General features: G+C 38.4%; 1 protein-coding gene across 2 annotated transcripts in view; it reads right to left on the reverse strand.

The window, feature by feature from the left end:
* Positions 1-1,824: 1,824 nt before the first annotated feature.
* Positions 1,825-23,118, reverse strand: part of LOC109094271 (pre-mRNA-splicing factor ATP-dependent RNA helicase DHX15) — a 37,662-nt gene continuing 16,368 nt past the window's right edge. For both annotated transcript variants that reach the window (XM_042728709.1, XM_042728708.1), the window contains exons 7-14: positions 17,511-17,597; positions 17,086-17,235; positions 16,747-16,855; positions 8,138-8,329; positions 6,188-6,310; positions 4,235-4,425; positions 2,467-2,636; positions 1,825-2,353 (exon numbers count right to left, since the gene is read on the reverse strand). In XM_042728709.1, coding sequence (XP_042584643.1) covers positions 2,236-2,353; positions 2,467-2,636; positions 4,235-4,425; positions 6,188-6,310; positions 8,138-8,329; positions 16,747-16,855; positions 17,086-17,235; positions 17,511-17,597 — 1,140 coding nt within the window. In that variant the 3' untranslated portion in view covers positions 1,825-2,235. The remainder of the gene's footprint in view (positions 2,354-2,466; positions 2,637-4,234; positions 4,426-6,187; positions 6,311-8,137; positions 8,330-16,746; positions 16,856-17,085; positions 17,236-17,510; positions 17,598-23,118) is intronic.

The raw sequence follows: 23,118 nt of genomic DNA on the forward strand, positions 1-23,118 counted from the left end.
ATAATTTTGACCCATACAATGCATTTTTAGCTATTGCTACAAATATACCCCAGCGACTTAAGACTGGTTTTGCGTTCCAGGATCACATATGGATTTCTTTTAAATGAATGTAAATTCTACTTCCTTTAACATTTGAATTGCAATCTGCATCCCATTTCATACCTCAGATCAAATTCAGTAACCGATTTGGAATTGAAAAGCAATTCTCAATTCAGTTCTGAACTGCGCACAACTCTACTTAGTCGATGCATCTTTCGAAGAATTTCACAAGCCTTAAGTGTGTCTGGATGGGTCTCTGTCAGCCACTGCAATGCTTCCCCATTGCTCTTTGACAAACTGCTTAAGCTCAGTCTAGTTTCATGGAGAGCTAATCTGATCCGAGTCCACCAATAAGTTCTCAGTTGGATTGAGATCTCAGCCTGGCCACTCCTGGACTTCAACATTGTTTAGAAACACTTCTTGTGTAGCTTTGTCTTCGTGCTTGGGTCACTGTCCTGGAAAATAAATCATCTCCTGAGGCGATCGCAGGTGTCTCAGACTGCATCAGGTTTTCCTCCAGGATTTATCCGTGTTTCGCTCCATTGATTTCATCCGCTACACCCCACAATCCTTCCAAGACCTGCTGCAGAACTTCATCACCACACGTCACGGTCGGGTTTCATGGTGCGTTTCTGATGATGCACAGCGATTGGCGAACGGCAAACATGGCATTTAGTTTGATGGCCAAAAGCTCAATTTTGGTCCCATCAGACCAGAGGCTCTTCTTCCATCTGGCTTCGGAGTCTTCCTCATGCCTTCTGGCAGACTACAGCCGAGATGTCATATGACATTTTCAACAGTGGCTTCTCTCAGTCACTCTTCCATAAAACTGTGACTGCTGAAGCACCCAGATGACAGTTGTCTCTCCAATCTCAGCCACCGAAGCGTGTAACTCCTTCATTGGTCTCAAGTGTCCTTCTTGCATGGCCACTCAGGTTTTGAGAGCATCCTTCTCTAGGTACATTGACAGCTCTTTCCATTTCTTAATTATTGATTTATTGATTGAACTGTACTCCAAGGGTAAGGGCTAATCAATGACTTGCATCCATACTCTGCCTTGTGCTCTTCAATTATATTTTCATTCACTGACCTTCCATATCGAGGTGTATTTATATTACAATCAACTAAAACTCTGATGTACATAGATGTACAAATAACATGCATTTTAGGTGAAAAAGTCAATTGCTTCCACTAGTGATCATATTATGGGATCATATTAAGGGGCTTACTTGAATACTACTTTTATTACAATCAGTTATTAGATTTTATTAGATCGACTTGTTTCAGAAAGGCGGGGCAGAGAGGAGCAACAATGTGTGGTATGTGGAAAATAATGTGTTTTGTGAACCTTAACTCGTGTAAACACATTGCATTACACCAAATACACAAAATAATGTTATTTTTAGCATTGTCATATGACCCCTTTAAGTATTTCTTCAACGTCTCTTTAGAAATCAGACACAAAAAAAGAAGGAAACCACTGGAATCCTAAATTGGGTGAATATGATTAAAAAATTAATGCGGTTAAACATATGCAATTAACCTCATAAATGAACACATTTACACGACTGCCCTCATCTCAACCCTAACAAAGATGACCACTCTTGTACTACTTCATTAATTTATTAAGCAATTTACAGAAATAATGGCAGAGCGGAACTTGCATTCAATATATGTCTACCCAAACTATTAATAAACTTTATTTTGATAAATTCTAACTCCTAAGCTGTGAATGCATTTGTGCAATTTATAACAGTCAACAAAAAGAATGAACTTGAGCATGACTGATATCAAGGTATTTTATTACTGAAGTGAAAGCACCTTTACAGAATGAACAGGGACTTTTCTACTCAATAACATAGCAGGAAGTTTCTAATGTCGATAAGGAATGTCAACATCCACATGAATGCTCATGCAAAAACAGTTGATGGTGTTTATCCCTGTTAAGCATTTGCTCCCAACCAATCCTTAGTGCCTAGAGTGACCAATTAAACAATATGCTTTCACCAGGTGCCAAAACACATGGCGAAGCCGGGAGCAAAGAGTTATAAAAAAATAATTATATCTTGATGACAAATCAAAACAGAAAACGAAACAGACAGAAACCTAATTTCGACATGTGTGACGATGTACAACTTCAGAAGCATTGCACAGCGCATAATTCAAAACGTACAGTCCTTACACTGTTGCGCAAGTTTAGTATTGAGAGTACTCCTTCGTTTGAAGTTTAGCGACGATGCGCTCCAGTTGCCTCTTAGCCTCGCATTGAGGGAAGTTGCTCATTTCGTAGTATCCTGGAGCGATTTTCACCAGCCTGAAGGATGAGAAGATACGCAGAATGTTTGCATGGTTTTTGCTTTCTTTGTTGCAGAAGAATATGCCAACAATGCACAAACAAATGCAATGCATTTGCATGTTTTATCTTACCATTCGGGTTTGATATCAGTGCAGGTGCGGATGTAGTTCTTGGTGGTCAGCACAAACTCGTTATAGAGAACCCACTCAGGTTTGTGGTCCAGTACGGTGGAAGGGTGCAGCTGGACCACCTGGTTGTCCTTCACTGTGAGATAGTGGCCGGTGCGCTCCAGGTGAGCAACCTGATAACACCAGAGACACAAATTAACGAATAAATCAACCACAAGCTAACCAAACGCGCACACGGCCGTTTCTTCAGACACCGTAAGGATGTCGAGATTAACCTGGGCAATCAGTCTCAATAAACGACTGACTCAAACAGAGACGCTGGCAATAGAGCGCCCGGTAATTCGTACACTTAGGCGCAAATTTGTCTCACCCGTAAAGGTTAATGTTGACAAATATTTCAATATTAATGGAGTAATTCAGCTAGTCAGGTCACTTGTTTCAGGAACCCCCTCCCGTAGAGCAACTTGATAAAAACGTCATTTATTTTCGCTAAGCCAGACCAAAATTGCCGTGATTTCTTGTGTGCGTTTAAACGGTCACACTTTGATAGAAAGCCATGCATTACATTAGCAAGCTTCAGTGATCCTGTTTTCCCAACAGACACAGTAACTTAATTCAGACAGAGGAGAATAAAGGGAGAAATCAAGCTTTGCTTTAAAACTCGATGTATTTTAGTTTAAGTTTAAGAATAATGCAGTGGACTAAGAATTAACTAAAGTGATATGATCACTCTAGGCACTCTAGTTTTATTATAATATATTCACGGTCAAAGGGTGTTACTGACTTGACAACCCTTCAGCTGAGACTGTATTAACAAAACCGAACTGCTGATTCTAGAACATTATTACAAAAAATTTATATAAATAAATTGGTGTAGGATTTTCGTTGAAAACATTTTCACTCTGAAATGGCTAAAAAACGTGTTTAAACTATGGAATCAAAAAATAAAGGTAATCACTAACTTTTCCTCCATGCAATTTTAAGTATATATCTCACAAGTATTTTTTCTTGAAATCCTAAGAAAAAGCCACAAAAGCTAGATATAAAGTCAGAATAGCAAAAATATATACTTTTTTTTTCCAAGGCAAAAAAAAACAAAAAAAAAAAACAATTGTAAGATAAGACACTCTGAATAATAAGATATATGCCTTTTTTCCTCAGAACTTCAAGAAAAACTTCAAAATTGTTTAAGAATTACAAGAAAAGTCCAAATTGTGAGATAAAAGGTTGCAATTAACTTTATTTTTATCCTGTGGCAGAAACGGGCGTCCACAAGAAACAAACTGAAATTTTGTAGTAGAATTTTCTTATAAAAATACACTCCAAAAAATATTTTCATGAAAATTTAAGTGCTGAGATTCATATATTGAACATTTTAATACAGCTGGAACATTACACTGACCAATGAGTATCCAGAACTGGTTTTATATTACTGTCTTCAGGCAAACTCTACACGTTATAACCACAGTCAGTGCATATTTATCAAGATCAGTTCAAGTGACCCACAAGGCCACATCCATTTTCTGTTGATATGCCAACACATTATGTTTTAAGCCTCTGGGTTGATGACATTTCCACAAGATAAAAAGAGTATCGCAATGGACATTACAATTTACCATAAAGCACATCTCTGTGTGCAACAACATTCAGGGAGATGTACAATCGCACACATTACAGATGTTTAAAACACTCTGAATCAAAACCATGGCAGGACTTAAGCAGCATACTGGGTTGTTTTTTGTTCAATAATTGGTATTTTTGTCAAACGCACCTGCATGAAGAAGCCTGTGACGAGAGCGCGGCGGATGTTGATGTAATAGTCTCGGCTGGTGAACTCTGTGCTGCGTCGCGGCAGGTTGAAGCGGTCCATGATGCGTGAGAGCTGCTGCCGCACGTTATCCGCCGACATCAGCGAGCGGTAGTTAACGAAGTTATCGTAGCACCACTGCACCGCCTCGTGGTCTTGAAACAGAAGAGTTATACATTAAAACCAGCTTAAGAGCAACATCCATGAAGATCTGAACTCTGACCAGCACTGCAAAATCATCTACAAATTTACAAAACATGCAGCTCAATAGCAAAAACTCAGCTGCTGCTTCAAGAAGTGTGTAATTTCTGCGTAAAAAAAATTACGCAGTTCCATTTTTTAAATTCACAGAAATGTATCCATACAGTGCAACAATGTAATAATTTACTACATTAAGTTACTTTACTGTTAAGTACTAAGAATGCAAGAAATGTTGTGATACCGTAACCATACCAGCAATAGGCCCATGTTGTTATTTAGCTGGAAGAAATGTATTCCTCAGAGAATTAGCATTGTATAAAGCAATTAAATACCTAATTTTCACTAAACGTTGGTAAAAACATTGCTAAAATTTATTACAAAGACAGTACAGGTCAGGAAAAAAATGAAAACAAACAAACATTAACTGATTTCTTTATTTCTACATGTCTAGTGATGTCCTGGAGATTTCAAAGTACATAAAGTTTAGACCATTTTTTTAATAATAGCGAAAATGCAAAGCTGGCTATGGCTCCATATCAAACTATGGAGCCTATAAAACTATTTATGCAAGTTATTTTAAGTAGCTTTAGTAGTTAAAGAATAATTACTACATTATGTTTAAAATACGCTTTGATACTGATATGAATACAGTATTCAATTGGTCATTTAATGAAATTTCTTAATTTTCATGACTATCCAAACTGGCTGGAATATATTTTCCAAATACATGTGTGCTGAATTGTGTTAACAAAATTTGCAACCCTAAAAGGCCAGCTTTGCATTTTTGCAACATTTTTTCCTAGTTACAACCTAATTCTGCCAAAATGGAATGGATTTCAAAACTAAAAGTTTCCTAAAGACATGCTAAAGGGTGAAGAAAAAAAAAAAAAAAAAAAAAAAAGGAAAACATGAATGTCAATGCTTTTTGTCCCTGAAGGTTAACTGTAAGCTCTAATTCAGTTATGTAATTCAACACTAATTTAAAGGGTTTATATCCAACTTTACAGATAATACCTATAACTAATCATTCATTCATTTATTTATGTTTTAACGCCATGCCAGCATCAAGGCTATTTTCATGGCGATCTCTGAATAAATATAGGTATACAATTAAGAAAAGGTTATAAAAAGACATTTCAGATGCACACTAGACAAAAATTCTAAAACACATTCAGGTGATACATTTTTAAATAAATCAGTTAGACACACCTCTGAATGAAACCAGTGTCTATTTACATAAAAAAAAGTACAATCAAGGAAAATATGTTTCACAGTCATTTTAAATAATCATTAAGACCTATTGGTTTATGACTAATAATAATAATAATAATAATTTTTCAAAAGATATGTGTTAATCTATCATAGTGTTGATACACAATATGACAGATTCACATTTTTCTTTTAAATGGTGCTTTAGAAAAATGCCAAAATGTACTTTTTTGTACCGACAAACAAAAATGCTTTAACATGAAACCTGTCAGCCTCACAGGTGAGGTGCAAGAAAACCCATGGGAGTTTGGGAGAAAATACGGAAGCTGACAGTTTTAATAGCACCGATTTTGATGAAACATTTTTTTCAAAGATATTTGGCCACCTACAAAAACAACCTGAAATTAGTTGTAGCAGATTTAGGCAATTAGGCTAATTAAAAACGGGTGGAGGGAATCATCTCACATGAGCACAAGATGCTAGAGTGTGTGTGTTGTGTATACGTACTCTGTTTGAAGGCGTGGTAGACGTTGAGCAAGGTCAGGTGGTCCCCGTCGATGTGGGCGAACCTCATTTTTGACTCGTCGGCTGCCTTCTTAGCTTCGGTGGGCCGCACAAAGCACTGTGGGACTAAACAAGGTTGGTATGGGCCCCAACATAGCCGCCCATAGGGATGAGTCAAGCGTTCACCCAGACAGGACACAAGGCCTAGTTCTGAGGCTAGAGCACGGCACAGGGTACGCTACACCAAATGGTAGGACGGGGTGGGGGGGGGAGACGCTTCTCTCAGCTTTTGACTTTCTGGAAGAGAGGAACTGCGGCTGCGCAAATTAAGATACACTTCGGGGAGTCACTCGATTGATGTTACGTGTGTTCATTTACAAAACATGCCCTCAGAATACTTAGGCCTGAATTTAGGATGTATGCATCTGAATTGCACAATTTTAGTGTGTTGAAGGAAATTGGGAAGTCATAATCCGCTTGTTAGGTCATGACGCAAGGAATGCTGTTTCTGGGTCCAAGCCTCTACTCCTTTCATTTCAACAGCTGTTTATGAGCACTAATTATTCAAATGACATTTAAACCCATTTGCACAAGATGTATCATTTCTAGAAAATAAGATTTTTAAACTTTAAAATAATGAATGAGCAATATGAACGTGTGCTTTTGCTTTTTTGTGATTGTATTTAATTTATGAAGGTGCTGTATTTGTTTTAAAGCCATGTCAGCAGCAAGACAATCTTTTTTTGTGAAAACAGAATAACAAAAGTCATAATCAAGAAGATATGAGACTTCCAAGGTTAACACTAGACAAAAAAATAAAATTAAAATCAAATACATTCAGATGATACTTTTTAAATGCATTCACCTCTGAATAAAATTGTTATGAAGGTGCTGTAAATTGAAACATTTTTAATAGTCTAATTGTACAATATTGATATATTTTGCACAACTGCAATTTGGATAATTTTATATAGTACTGTATATATAAAAATGTATAATTATTTCATTTCAACAAGTTTGTCAATACAGATGCTACATCCATTGCATCTGAAAGGTTTGACACGCTTTGCAGTGACTTTCATTTTAGTTTAACTCAAAGACAATCTTTCCGACACCATTTTAACTATGGAATTAAATTACTGTGATGCATATTTACCAATCATACATAAATAAAATAGGTAAGAAACAGGTCAGATTTCTGCACTCAAAAAATAGCATAGATTATTAAAATTCTTTAAATACTGTATGCAAATATTTTCAAAATGTGTTTATTCAAATTGCTTAGAATCACCTACAAACTATTACATTTATTTAATTTAAATACATAAACATGGTTACATTTTGGCTTGCTGTTGAACAAGCAATATTCAATTAGCTCAAATCTACATGCAATTCAAAAACATAAATCTTATATTAAGACCTAAATATTTTTTTGTGTGTGTGTAATTAGGAATAAGTGATGTTCAAATGTTTATGAGTTTAGGTTATACTGGACCCGATCTGAAGATTTACTCGGATCAGATTAGACTGATGGACAAAGCCTGAACCTCTAAAGTGCTAGTAAGTGATCGTATCCCATGTCCTTCTCTCCCCCACCCCTCTGCATCAGACATTTAATAGCTTCAAGCTCCATTCTGATTTGGCAGTCTAACAGTGTGACACATAAAGACACTGGACTGTTTGTGAACACTTCCTCTGAGAGTCGTTCTAGATAATGGCTTCAGCCAAGCAGCTAAAAGCATAAGCAGATTGTTCGTTTATGCAACCATTATGACTAACTTGGTTGGCAACTTTAAATTGTGCACATGTAGACAAAACAGAAGACTAACATTTTTTTGCTCTGCTAATTGATAATGAGTGAGCTACAAAGAATTAATATTTCATATTCCATTAGACTACCGTAATAAGTCTTAGATCATATGCAGGGGTTGTGTGTATGTGAGCTTATACTACCTGATAGCATTGCGGTGATGGAGAGGATCTCATTGGAGCAGTTGAAATCGCAGCTGGCGATGACCATCTTGGCCAGCTGGGGGTCGAGAGGGAACTCAGCCATCATGGAGCCCAACTCCGTCAGGTCACCGTCGTCATTCAGCGCCGCCAGATAGTTCAACAGCTCCAGGGCTCGCATCAGGGTTTCAGGAGCTGGCAGAATAAAATATATATTATAATACATGAAATTGAAATGTGAAACTAAACAGGACAATACTACAGGAGCTTACGGGCATTTAGAGTAAAGGCGTGCAATATTGAGAAAAAAAAAAAAAAAGATATTGGGGGAAGGGGGGTGGAATTTTGTCGATGACGATAATCAGACAATATTTTGTTTAGTAGTGTGTTTGTACTGGTTTAGGCCTGTTGTGGGGCCTGGCCCCCCAAATACTACCATTATTAAAATGTGTGTCATTTTATGTCCAATTTTTACATTTAATTAAATTTAATAATTATTACAAAATTAAATTAATATAATTACAATTGCATAAATAATGCAATTTATTAATGATACGTTTAAACAAAATTATTCTGAAATAAAACGAAGTGCCAGTGAGGGGCAGAAAGTCTCTGTCTTAATGAGCAAGTCATTGAGTCATTCATTCAATCAATTTGTTCAAAACGGCTGATTCATAAAGAAACCGAGTTTGTGACTGTAGTCCTTTCCCAAAACCCACACCTGCAGTCTTGGCAACACCTAAGAGAAACACCTAAGAAGAGCAAGTGTGAATGTGTGCTTTAGCTTTTTTGTGATTGTATTCAATTTATGAAGGTGCTGTATTTGTTTTAAGGCCATGTCAGCAGCAAGACAATCTTATTTGCGAAAACAGAATAACAAAAGTCATAATCAAGAAGATATGAGACTTCTAAGGTTAACACTAGACAAAAAAATAATAAAATAAAAATCTAATACATTCAGGTGATACTTTTTAAATGCATTCACCTCTGAATAAAATTGTTATGAAGGTGCTGTAAATTGAAAAATTAAATAGTCTAATTGTACAATATTGATATATTTTGCACAACTGCAATTTGGATAATTTTATATAGTACTGTATATTTAAAAATTGATAATGGTAATGGGACAGTCCTACAGCCACAAACTTTATTTTCACCAATTTTCACATATTGCCTTATTCTGCATGACCATTTTTTTTAGATCCCTTAATCCACCCAATACAACTAAACATAACAACAACCTTATTAAATATTTATAAGCAGTAAATTAGGAGTTTGAGTTATGCAAAAGTCACAGTTAATTGTTAACAGTGAAAATTGGTCTCCAACTATAGTGCGACTAAGGAATTAAGGAATGAATTAAGGTTTATTTCACTTCTGAAATAACTTTATATTTCAATATATTCTAAATGTTTATACATATATAAATTGCATTATTTATGCATATATTGTTTTGTAAATTGTCTTTTCATTTTGTACTAAGTGTCCAAGACTGTCCCAACTTTAGACCCTTAAACACTAAATTCACACTTTAAAGCAGTATTTCAGGCTAAGATTATCCCACTACTCCCATATTATGAAATCACTTCTCACTGCAATATATAATTTGGTAGTATAATGTAAAGTGTTGCACATTGTATTGGTTCAGAGATGAGCATATGATTTTTGTAAAATGTTAGCAACCGCTGCTTATCACTTAAATTACAAGCACCACAATTAAATTGTATTTTTTTAGGAACATCTGAAAAGTGCAAAGTATTGAAAATGTTACTAAAATGTTAGCTCTTGCATTTTTGCACGAATATGTTGCGTCTCTCACTGGGTAATCAAAGGTATTATACACACTTGCATCCTTCACACCCACTTGAACACTTCAGCCAAATAGAGGTAGACAAGTGGTCAAGCGCAAAGACCGCAAGTGTAGGTATTGATTACAATTTTTTTTTTTTTTTTAAATCTAACCCCAAGCATGAGGAAAAAGTTATTGTGATACTTGTCTTAGATACCTTCTTTAAAACAAAAATGCACATAATGAAAGCCATTTTCTTGCTGTGAAAACATTGTGGCTGTGGTCTCCTGGACAACTAACTTTTAATTCAAGACAAAGGGGGCTAATTTTTCATCTGACATGCAAGCAGTTCCAAACAGCAGCGCCACTAATTCAATTATAGGGAGGAACCTCTACTTAATGCATCAACACTGGTCACACACCAACAAATTCAATTACTGACCTTTGGCTCTAGAGAGTTAGGCTCTAATGACCAGTTGCATGTTAACTGAAAATTAGCATTGCCTAAGGTTTGGAGGAGTTTGCTGAACAGGATAAAAGACTGTGGCTGTCTTTATCAATGAGTCGGGAAAACTTCATTTTAAAAAAGTGCAGCGGTCAGCCTATTATTATGAATGAGTTCTGATCTGGTTTATCAGACAACCTTTTTCTATTTGTTGTGAAAGTGTGTTGCATTACTCGAGCTAAAGCAAGTAATACATTTGAGGTAAAAATGAAGTATAGGTGCCATGCAGTGAACCCAGCTGGAAAAAGTAATTTATTCATGTGGACAACACATCAGAAATAAACTATAGCAGGGAACGTGCCAGTGTTAACTGAAGGCAAAATCAATGAGAGAGAAAGCTTAAGGTGTTTTAAAGTGAATAAAGTACAAGCAAGCATTTGGCAAATGGCTTCCATTGACTTCATCCAGCAAATCAAATCCCTGCTGTTTTTTTATTTGCATGTCTGATTGAGTGCATTTAAGTTATTTCTATATTTTACTGTAGCAAAAGATAAAAATAACTGACTTAAAACCATTTTTAGGCTGGTGAAAATACTAGTGTTCTATCATTTTGGCCACCACTGTGTGTGTGTGTGTATAAATATATAACCCTTTTAACCTGTTAACCACACACTCACACATATATGAAAAATGTTGAAAAAAAATAAATAAAATAAAATAAAGAAACCGCTGATTGCTGAGTTACGCCTCCATCAGATGACAGGTGCATCACAAGCTGTCACGAGAGAGCGCCAGAATTCAAATAAACAATCTTCCGCCTATCTTTGACTTTTTTTAATGGATCGTCTCATTCTGTTTGTGACACTGTTCTCTACAAAACCATGCTGTTTTATACTACTAAGACACAGTTTTCTGAGCGCGAGTTATTCCATAATGGACACAAACAATACTGTCCCTGAAGAACTGAAACGTAAACAAAGGAATTATCATCCATATTACAACGTTATTGCTTCGTTGGACTAAACGTGCTCCATGAGATGTCAAAGATATCTATCTTTGATGTCAAAGTCAAAGATAGGCGGAGACTGTTGTGTTTTTGTGTTCACGGAAACATGGCTCAGCAACAGCGTTCCAGATGGCGCTATTCAGCTCGACCAGCTGACGTGCTATCGAGCGGACAGAGCTCTCGTCGCGGGAGGAAAAACCCGCGGCGGCGGGCTTTGTGTTTACATCAATGACGCGTGGTGCCGCGATACTGTTGTGATCAGCAAACACTGCTCAACCCTGGTGGAGTTTATGATTATTAAGTGCCGGCCGTTCTATCTGCCGAGGGAATATACTGCTATACTGCTCATTTCAGTGTACATTCCCCCATTCAACATCACCAGCAACAGGAACGACGCACTTAATGAACTGTACCAACACATCAGTGAGCAGCAGACAGCACACCCGGATGCTTTTCTCATCATAGCTGGGGATTTCAACCATGCTGACCTTAAGAGTGTGTTTCCAAAAATACACCAGCACATCAACTTTCCAACACGAGGTAATAACATTTTCGACTTTGTTTACACCACACAGAGAGGAGCTTACAAAGCCCTCCCCCTCCCCCACCTCGGAGCCTCAGATCACATCACTGTTATGCTAATGCCTGCATACAGACCACTCATTAAAGTCGCCAAACCAGTTTACAAACAGATTAAAGTGTGGCCAGAAGGATCATCAGAGATTCTTCAGGACTGCTTCAACACAACTGACTGGGACATGTTTAAACAGGCTGCCACATGCAATAACACCACTGACCTCCAGGAGTACTCAGAGACTGTTACTGCCTACATCAATAAGTGTATTGATGATGTAACGATCACAAAAAACTATCACTGTCCGGGCCAACCAGAAGCCATGGATGACGGGGGGAGGTCTACAGACTCCTGAAGACACGGAATGCTGCCTTCAGAGCTGGAGATGAGGTGGGCCTGAGAACAGCTAGGGCCAACCTGTCCCGCGGCATCAGAGAGGCTAAGAGACAGTACTCCAGGAGGATAGCTCACCAATTCAGTAACAGCAGAGACACTAGGAGCCTGTGGCAGGGGATACAGACCATTACGGACTACAAGCCCCCACCACGGACCTGTGACAACAACATCTCTCTGCTGAACGAGCTGAACACCTTCTTCGCTCGCTTTGAGCAACAAAACAGCACCACTGCACAGAAGACTCCACCTCCTCCCGGCGACCAGGTGATGACTCTGACCCCAGACAGTGTGAGGAGATCCTTCAGCAGGATCAATGCCCGCAAAGCTCCGGGTCCTGACAACATCCCTGGGCGTGTACTGAAAGACTGTGCAGCAGAACTCACTGATGTCTTCACAGACATTTTTAACATCTCACTGAGTCAGGCTGTTATTCCCACATGCTTTAAAACTACCACCATCATTCCAGTCCCGAAGAAGCCATCTCCATCCTGCTTCAATGACTACCGTCCTGTTGCACTTACCCCCATCCTCATGAAGTGCTTTGAACGGCTAGTCATGCACCACATCAAGTCTGCCCTCCCCCCCTCCCTGGACCCATTCCAGTTTGCATATCGGTCCAACCGGTCGACCGATGATGCCATCTCCACTGCCGTCCACTCAGCACTCACCCATCTGGGAAAAAAAGGACTCTTATGTCAGAATGCTGTTCATAGACTTCAGTTCAGCATTCAACACAATCATCCCTCAACAGCTCATCTACAAGCTGAGTCAGCTGGGGCTCAACACTTCGCTGTGCAACTGGCTGTTGGACTTTCTGACTGGAAGACCTCAGGCAGTACGGGTCGGCAGCAACACATCCAGCACCATCACACTGAACACTGGGGCCCCCCAAGGATGTGTGCTGAGCCCCCTCCTCTTCACTCTGCTGACCCATGACTGCACACCGTCACACAGCTCCAACCTCTTCATTAAGTTTGCGGATGACACGACTGTGGTGGGTCTCATTAGCAACAGAGATGAGACAAACTACAGGAGCGAGGTGAGCCGCCTGGCCGGGTGGTGCAGTGATAACAATCTCTCTCTGAACGTGGAGAAGACGAAGGAGATTGTTGTAGACTTCAGGAGAGCACACACTCAGCACGTTCCTCTGACCATCAACGGTGCGACTGTGGAGAGAGTGAGCAGCACCAAGTTCCTGGGTGTGCACATCACAGAGGACCTCTCCTGGACCGACAACACTGCAGCACTGGCCAAGAAATCACAGCAGCGTCTCTACTTCCTCCGCAAACTGAGGAGAGCCAGAGCCCCCCCCCCCGTCATGTACACATTCTACAGAGGCACCATCGAGAGCATCCTGACGAGCTGCATCACTGTGTGGTATGGCGCCTGCAACGCGTCCTGCCGAAAGACTCTACAACGCATAGTGAGAGCAGATGAGAAGATCATTGGTGTCTCTCTACCCTCCCTCCAGGACATTTATGGAACACGTCTCACTCGAAAAGCCCTCTGCATCACAGGTGATCCCACTCACCCATCACACAGCTTCTTCAGCCTGCTACCATCAGGGAGGAGACTGCGGAGTCTCCAGGCCAGGACCAGCAGACTGAAGGACAGCTTCATCCACCAGGCTGTCAGGAAGCTGAACTCCCTCCCGAACCTGCCCCCCCTCCCCTCTTCTTCCCCAGGCACCACTGAACTATGAACCCCCCCCCACACACACACACACTAATTATATGATGACATGCACGAGTCACTTGTGCAGCATTGGTCTGCTCACTCACCGCTCACTACCTCATTCGGCATGGAACTACCTCATCAGTCAGTTAAATAACTGCTCTTGGTCACTTGTCACTTGTCACTTTAATCAGACTTAAGATATTTTTAATAAGTGATTTTTTTTTGCACTAAAAATCTTTTACCTGCACTGTTGTTCACTTCATTGATTTGCACTATATCTGTCATTTACCTTGCGCTGCTTTATTTAACTTTATTTTTAACTTTTATTTTTATTATATGTCTTTTTTTTTTATAAATCCCTTATTGTATAATTGTATCTACATTTTATATTTGATCTAGTTATTTTTTTAGGCTTTAATGTTAATGTTATCTGTATGCACCGGAGACTGAGAGTAACGCAATTTCGATTCTCTGTATGTATGTACTGTACATGTGGAAATTGACAATAAAGCAGACTTGAACTTGAACTTGAACTTGAGATGTATTTGTGTAGATTGTTAGTTTAGTATGTTAATAGTGATTTACAGCTGTGGATGTGTTTATGACTCGTTATTACGACGAATCTGGTATGTACTGCGTTTTTATTCTTCATGTTTTGATGTGTACTGCTTACACAAATTTAGCAAATACATTCTTTAAGCTTTCCATTGAAAAACAGCGATCTGTCGTCGATGCTTGAGGCTTAGATCATTATAATGATATATAGTTTGTCAAGATTAATTTTGTCCTGTTTCATTTCATCTATTTGTAAACATTGACACTTGTAAACAAAGAGTTCAGTAAGCCGGCGTCCAGGTGCGTGTTAACAGGTTAAGATATTGCAGTACAAATGCATAAATAATAATACTGAATACCATCTCCCTTTTATATTACCCAGCTATAAATTTACGTAGATAGTCAAACAAAATGGTATGTTAAGGGGCGGTCACACTGCACTTTTTATTCCATTGACTTCCATTCATACGCATGCGAATGCGTCAGACCGGAAACACAAGCCCGTACGAAAAGTTTCACATTTTGCTGAATTGCAAAGTTCAAGCTTGGTGAACTCTGACCTGCAAATTCGCATCACATGAAACCGTGTGACCAACAGCCGATGAATACTTAATAACAATGACCTCGTAACTGAATTAAAAGAACAAATTTAAAACTGCAGCGCTGCAGGAAAGTGGATTAGATTGTATATATTTACATTTTAGATGTATTATAATTTATGTGAAAATCTAAGTTTTTAAAAAGATTTCATAACACTACCATTGTAAACAATTTCACATGCTCAAAGTCAAGTGTGACCACAGCTTTTGAAAGCAGAAAGCTTCTACACAAGCTTCAACATTTTTAAGGCAATTTTGGAGATCTTTTAAGGTCATGAATCTTTCAGAAAAGACGATGAGCCAATCGCGAAAGTGCCAGTTGTTACTATTCAGCGATTATAAGTCTGGCCATCTTGAACTTTTAATGAATGTCCACATCAGTCTTTATACTGCATAAAAGTAATTACACGATCAAAGCAAAACCAGACTCTGAATAATCAGTCAGTTTATGAAAGGCAGTGTCCGGTTGCTTTTTTACCCAAGCTGCACCAGATACTCTGAAATGACCAGGACAAATCTATGCATAACTCTAAAAGAGCTAAATAGATTTTGACATTTCGGAAGAAAATGTGAATACCAAGCATTTTTAACACATCTTGCCATTTTTTCAGAAATACAGAAATATATGTGTGTGTGTGTGTGTGTGTGTGTGTGTGTGTGTGTGTGTGTGTGTGTATGAGAATAAATTCACCCCAATATGCCCTGCAAGTACGTACTCTTTTTGTGAAGAAAAAGTATATACTTTTAAATGTGTAGCAGAAGAGTAGGAAAGATTTGAGCCATATGACTTCGTCACAGCTGCTTTAATGGAATGCTCTGTTGCTTAGTTACGTGCATTCCGTCGCCAATTAAACTGCCCTGTCAATCATCTTGTCACAGTTAACATCTTCAACATTTAGTTTCATTAAATTTCCTACTGTATTGGAGAGAAATGTAGAGGCATGCTGATCTGCCAGTCGATCACGTGTCTTTCATGCCGAGAACACTGTTTACATAATGATGCATTTAAAAGTTAATGACCAAACATATCTTTATAAACTTCATTACTGAACCGCCAGTCTCTCACATCCACTATGTTTGTAGTTTTTTTTGTAACATTTTATTTGCATTTGTAGTTCTAATCGAATCCATGTTCAATGCGCAATCGGTGGCCCATATTAGCTGAGTGAGCAAGGTTCTGAATTTCTACTGGAAAAACTAAAACAACCAGGTTAACATTCATTTTACCTTACTTTGATTTGGTACACACTAATTCTATTTTCAAACACTAATTAAAATGGCTAGTATGCCAATTGGGATGCAGCTTTTTAAAATCGCTTTTAAGAATGTTGCTATGGTGTTCTCAACACTTTTAACATGTTGCTATTTGGTTGCTATTGTTTTCTGATTGGTTTAAGTAAATGTGTTTGTCTTTTTAATATGAACATACTCAATATTACAGGTTTTAAACTATGGTAAATTTTAATGTTGGGTTGAGCTTTTTCTCATTTTATTGTCTTAATTTAGCAAAATCTTCTGCTGAAGTCTACTGCAGATATAGATATTTATGAAAGTATTCTTAAAACTCATACCTGGTGGGTCCATGAAGTCAAAGTGCACTAGGTCATCAATACCAAGCTTCTTGAGCTGTAGCACCACAGAGCCTAAATTCGACCTGAGAATCTCAGGGTATGTGTTGTCCTGACAGAAAAAGGGAGGACACATAGAAAGAAAAAATTTACATGGAAATTTGCCTTGTCCTATGTACAAAAATGGGGCTAGAAGTGACCATAAGTACTAAAGGCTTGAAGGAACCAGGGTCATCTGCTGATCGACCAAAACACAATCCAACCAATTTCACTGGCGTACAATAAAATCAGAACAAGTGCGATTCCCAGATGCCTGCAGCAGTTATGATTGGTTTCACAAACCTGCATCTCAGTCTTGTAGGCCTTCTCAGTGTAGAGCCGGAAGCACTTTCCTGGGCGAGTACGTCCAGCACGACCGGCTCTCTGCTGGGCCGAAGCCTTACTGATAGCCGTTACGAGCAGCGACTCGACTCGAATGCGAGGGTTATACACCTGTGCGACGAAAAGGAAAGAGCTTTGTGAATAATAAATGCACACCATTGCACCACAGCAATATGCCAAAGCGAAGCCATCCTTCATCTCTGACTGGACTACATGTATGACAGCAGCAGCTGGGCTAGGGAAATGTCAGCAGAATAAATAACTAGCTTTTCCATCTCGAGTCGCTGTCAGAGCCCAGCCACTGGGTTTATCTGGGGATTTCAGAGGCAAGAGAAACAGATGATGGGGCGAGATTAGACAAGTGAGGCAGAGGAGAGAAGACTAACCTTTTGCTTGGCAAAGCCAGGATCAATTACAAACACCACGCCATCGATGGTCAGGGACGTCTCAGCGATGTTTGTAGAAACCACAACCTACGAGAGCAAAAACAATACGATCAGAAGATCAAACTGACCATACATCTTTTATCACACACAAAAAAAGCACCTTAAAAACTAACAAAACAGCCCATCCTCAATTCTTTACGACACAAAGTTTACTTTGCTTATGTATGTGTATGCTAGCATATGCTCAAATTCAAGATTCATATTTGTCAAGTCTCTGCACTGTTTTTCCAGAAGTTATGACTGATAAAAATATCTTAGTAATCTTTTAAAGTTGCGGCTATCATAACCTCACACAAACGCTTCCGGGTGTCTGTTGTCGTTTTCGGTATTCTGTTGTTGTTCTTTTTAGTTTTGTTTTCTATGGTAAAAAAAACAGCCCGGGCCAGTAATTGATTACATGTAATCCGGATTACATAATCAGATTCCAAAAATTAAGTACTCGCAATTAGAGTATGTTACATTTTAAAATGCTCATAATCAGATTACAGTTACTTTTTATGGATTACATATTCACACGATGGCAGTAAATCATTTATAATCTGATTCTCCCTAATTCTTCTTTTAAATGGATTACCATACATTTTTGTCAGTCAAAACCACTTTGACATGAAATATCTGAGGAACTTAATATTTCAATAATTTAACCATACATTTGCATGTTTACATATTGATGCATCACTGAATGGTCACATTGACATGCAGGTAAACTAATTAAATCTTTCTACTTTAGTGTTTGATTAATGTTTAGCTTTATCAATTCACAAACCCATTGCAGTTCTTGTATTAAGCCCAGTTTAAGAACCTCTGGTTTAATGTAATGTTTAATGCTTAAAAAAAAGGAACAGCCTATATTTTCTTTCTCTTCGCTTTTTTTATACCAATATGGTACTCTCAATAGTAAGTTTTACAAGTTGTAATCAGTAATGGATTACAATTTGTAAGTAATGTACCCAGCTCTGGTTGCCACCTTGTGGAACAACTGATTAATTAAATGCACATGTGCGACCTGTACATACTAAGTATGTGCAGTTACAAAACTTGTGTGGTGCATGTACAGTGCGCACACATACTATTTTGGTACAAAATTTGCATCATGCACACTGTACGCTGACCCTCGCGTACGAGTAAAAACCAAAGTATACTTTGGCCTTTAGATAAGTCCATTTTTGCCACATTTCAAAATGTCTTTATATTAATATCACTTTAACCAAGTTGCACAGTTTGACACATCATTCATGCCAGTTGCACAAGTGGTGGAGGACAAGTAATGTTGAATATTTAGCCTAATGGGTTTATTCAAATCTCTAACCACTCTCTACACCAGCAGGGTGGCTTTTTTTAGCACATTTCATTGGTGATTAGACAGTTCTGCACTGCTCTGGGCAAAACAAAAATCAAATTAAAAGGAAAAAGTTCTGTGGTAACTGGAGAGGGGTGAAAAAAAAGGCAAAAAAATCAGTGGGAATTAAATCCTTAAAGACACTTCAGTGAGCTGTCTCAAGCTGGAAGACTAATACAACCCAACAGGGGAGTAAGGCAACAGTTGCTGCAATCAAGTCAAACCGGGAGTGTGCCGGCTGAGCCGAACTGCTTTTCACTGAGCAACCCGTCCAGACACATTACTACTGCTCTTTTTGGCGGCAAGATACATGTCTGTGCACAGCATGCAGCCATCTTCCCCTCCCTAGAGAAGCCCACCTCTAAGAAACTCTATTATTCATGCCACGTCTCACTCCTTCACTCTTTCTCTGTCCCTTTACAGTACAGGTGGCCTTCATCATGTATGCTAGTGACATTTTAAATCATCTTTGAGAGACCGTGGAACGAGATGCTTCGGAAGAGCTTTATAACATTGCATAGGTAAGGGTTGCTTACTGGAGTCAAAAGAGCCAAATGCTTGTCATGAATCACAGGACGAGAAACATCAATCCGAGTCAAGTCAGAGGTAGGACAGAGTCTCTCGATAATTTAAAGGTTTGCTTTGTGTAGTGTCCCAGAAAAAAATGTGCAGCCAACAGAGCTGTAGCTTGATGGCATCGATGGACAGAGAACTATGGAGGTGTGAGGCGCACATTCACAGATAACAATGATTTTGAATGTTTTTCGCACGCTATAAAGTTAACGTAGCAAAAGCATATACATATTCTTAAATGTAGGGTGAGGACTTGGTTCTGTGCATCGGTTGTTGATTTGATTGAGGCAGATCTGAATGTAGCCTGCAGTCAATTGTAATAAAGGGATGGGGTTTAAACGTAGTAAATGACTGAAAAAGTCTGGTATACGTCAACAAAAAGACTGCTGCTTCATTGGAAGATCGAGTTATGCCTTTTTGAGCAAAAAAATGTAAAAGCAAAACAAATGCATGGATAAATCAATTAAAGACCAATAACACGCATTTAGAAAATGATAGGATAAATTGCCATTTCATGCCAACTTAAAGGTGCTGTATGTAAGATTTTGACTCTACTAAAGCATAAAAATACCATATGTTTGCCGATATTTAAGAAACATGCTAAGTTAACATACTCGTTTATCTGAAAAACAATGCTACAGTCAGTTATTCTCCTTAGAAAATGTGCGACTGCAAGTTTACCCAACTGTATTTCGGCAACCATGGTTGCCAGTTGGCGGAAAACAGCATATTTCATTTCGTTCATAGTCAAGTGCGCTCGTTCCTGTTTGTGTCATCAATCTGGCAACCTGTGTGTGCGTCAAGTCTGAGGACGAGGGGCCGGGTGAAAAAACCCTCTCCAATATTTTGAATTTGGACTGCAATACCTAGTTCAACCACTCGGTGTCAATCCTACATACAGCACCTTTAAGATTTGAAAAGTATCCTAATGGAAATTACAACGGTAACAGACAGATGGACAAATATGCTTCCCTTGAAACAAATAGAGAATTTTTCAAATATCTTACAGTAATACACAATCTGTGCTTTAATTCATGCCTAGAGCAGAAACAAGCTCTGAAGTTTAATTAAATGGGTTAGGTTTGTTTAAATACCCTAAGTGCTTTGGCAAGCTCTACCAAAAAGTTTTTGCAATGTAAATTTTGAGTTTCATAAAACTTCCTGGCCCCCATTACTAACAGAAAACAAACAAACCTCATATTTCATGTAATTCAGCCTCCTCAAATGCCTATGAGGCATTTGAATCCTACTTTTATAAGTGGATTTCTCTATAGCCACAAATGTTTGGCTTGGTTTGGTAATGCAGCAGAGGGTCTATTCATAGAGCCTTTGACCTGATGTAATTCAGCTGCTGAAAAGAATCATCTACCTATATATTCATGGAAAGGCTGGGAGAATTCACTGAAAAAAGGCCATCTGGAGTCTGGAGACTAAGGGCTACGACCCAATGCCCACAGAGCGTGCTCTTAACAGACCACTGAATGACAGCAGGGTCCGGAGCTTTTCAGACACATGATAAAAAGAAATGAGGGTTCCTAACCAGTCTGCATCTTTTCAGAAAATAGGACCACCTGGGAAAGACCTTTGAGATGAAATATATTCCAGAGCGGTAGCCATGGAAATTATCGAAAGGTGAGCGCCATTGGAATGAATTGCACAGCAAAAACACTAAATGCATTACCAGTACTTAGTCATAGTCGTTGAACCGTGAGGTGTTGAGAAATTGCATCTTTTAGGAGGCAATGATCCATGCGCAAGTGGTCTGGAAAAAAAATAGGTGGGCTGACCGAACAAGGCTAATACCAGCAACATTTCACTTGAATAAATGCAATTTCAATTCTCTCCAATGAGTCTCTCATTCAATGTTCCTTTTTTGTTGAAAAAAAATAATAAAACTAAGACAGACACATACACTATAGGTCAAAAGATTAAAAATAATCTTGTAAAATATTATCACAATTTAAAGCAATTATTTCGTATTTGAATAAATCTAAAATGTAATTTATTGTTGTAATGCAAAGCTGAATTTATCATCAATTTATCACTCCAGTCTTCAGTGTCACATGATCCTTCGAAAATCATTATAATATGCTGAAGGGTGCTCAATTATTAATATTAGTTCTTATTAATGTTAAAAACAGTTTTTACTGCTTAACATATACATTTTTATGACTTTACGTTGAACAGAAATTTAAAAAGAACAGCATTTATTTGAAGCAAATGTTACTTTTGATCAATTTAGTTTTTTTTTTACCTCATTATTGAATGGTAGTGTATTACCATTTCCACAAAATATTACACATAGCTGATCAAAATTCAACTATGATCACAGCAATAAATCACATTTTAAAATATATTAAAAAAGAAAAACATTCTTTTAAATAGTAGAATTATAGTTTTACTGTATTTTTGATCAAATAACCAGTACTGTAAATTTGCAAGCATAGTCACCATCGCTTTTCCTTTTTTTTTTTTCATTACTGTAGCGTAAAAATGTGCAGATGTGCTGCTATTAAGGTAACTAGCTATAAACATGCTGACAGTTTAACTTTGTTTTGCGAGATCCTCTTCAAACGGTTTCTCCAGCATGACAGCAGTTGACCAGTCGCTCACATTTCATATTCACAAAGATAAGCGAGAGCCTGCCTTCAATCAAGCTGAATTAAAAGTGACTATGGAAGCCATGGCAGTCGCAAACAAGCTGAGACGGCTACTGTCTGTTTAATTCTGTATTGAATGAAAAAAGACATTTCGTCAGAAATAGCACAATTTCATTGTACCTCTGGGTTTTAAGCAGCACAAGTGGAAGGAGCTCCAAACATTACCATCATTACTGGGCTGTATCGACAACCCGTTAAAACTGATGGACTAGTCTTTAAATTAAAACAGACATGCTTTATGACTTTGCTTAGAGTGGACAGTAAAGTATCAAATGTTTTAGGCACAGATATGGTCTCTATCAGGTTAGATGGGTCTTAAATATCCATAAAGACGACTTTCTGCCCAGATACAGTTATTAAAAAGCTAGATTTGCAATCCAATGTTAAGTGCAGATATTCATTAAGGATTGTTTTAGGTGGTTAACACACACACGGCAGCCTCGCTTTCCCTTAATTCTTCCATAACCCTCCATTCCCGCAGTCAGCACGAGGGAGATCTTACCACATCCCAATTAACTCCAGGATCAACAAGAAAGTCGCTGCCGAAATTTGCCACAGTCCTCGATTTCCCTACATGTGACTGCAGAGAGTCACGTGAAGTTAAATCCCATCTAATAAATCCATGCATCAGCAGTGCAGAAGGGCTGCTGGATTTGTCCTGGAGGAGGATGTGACTGCACAGGTGCGGATCTCACAATATCCACACACACACACACACACACACACACACATATCCTGTATCTGCCAAAACTGGCTTATATGCATCGCATTTAATATATGCCAGAGGGTGTGAAGAGTTGACAATTTTACAAGGTAATCTGAGCCTATCCTTATGTACTGCTGCCACTGAAGGACAGACAAGCAAGGTGCCAAAAAAACTGAATTCAAGACACTATACAGTTACCTCATCCTCAAAAAATGACTTTTGCTGTCTGTTCATATCTCTTTAAAGGGGTCATATAATGCAATTTAAATT

Source organism: Cyprinus carpio, chromosome B7, assembly GCF_018340385.1.
Source record: "Cyprinus carpio isolate SPL01 chromosome B7, ASM1834038v1, whole genome shotgun sequence".
In the NCBI taxonomy this organism is placed as follows: domain Eukaryota; kingdom Metazoa; phylum Chordata; class Actinopteri; order Cypriniformes; family Cyprinidae; genus Cyprinus; species Cyprinus carpio.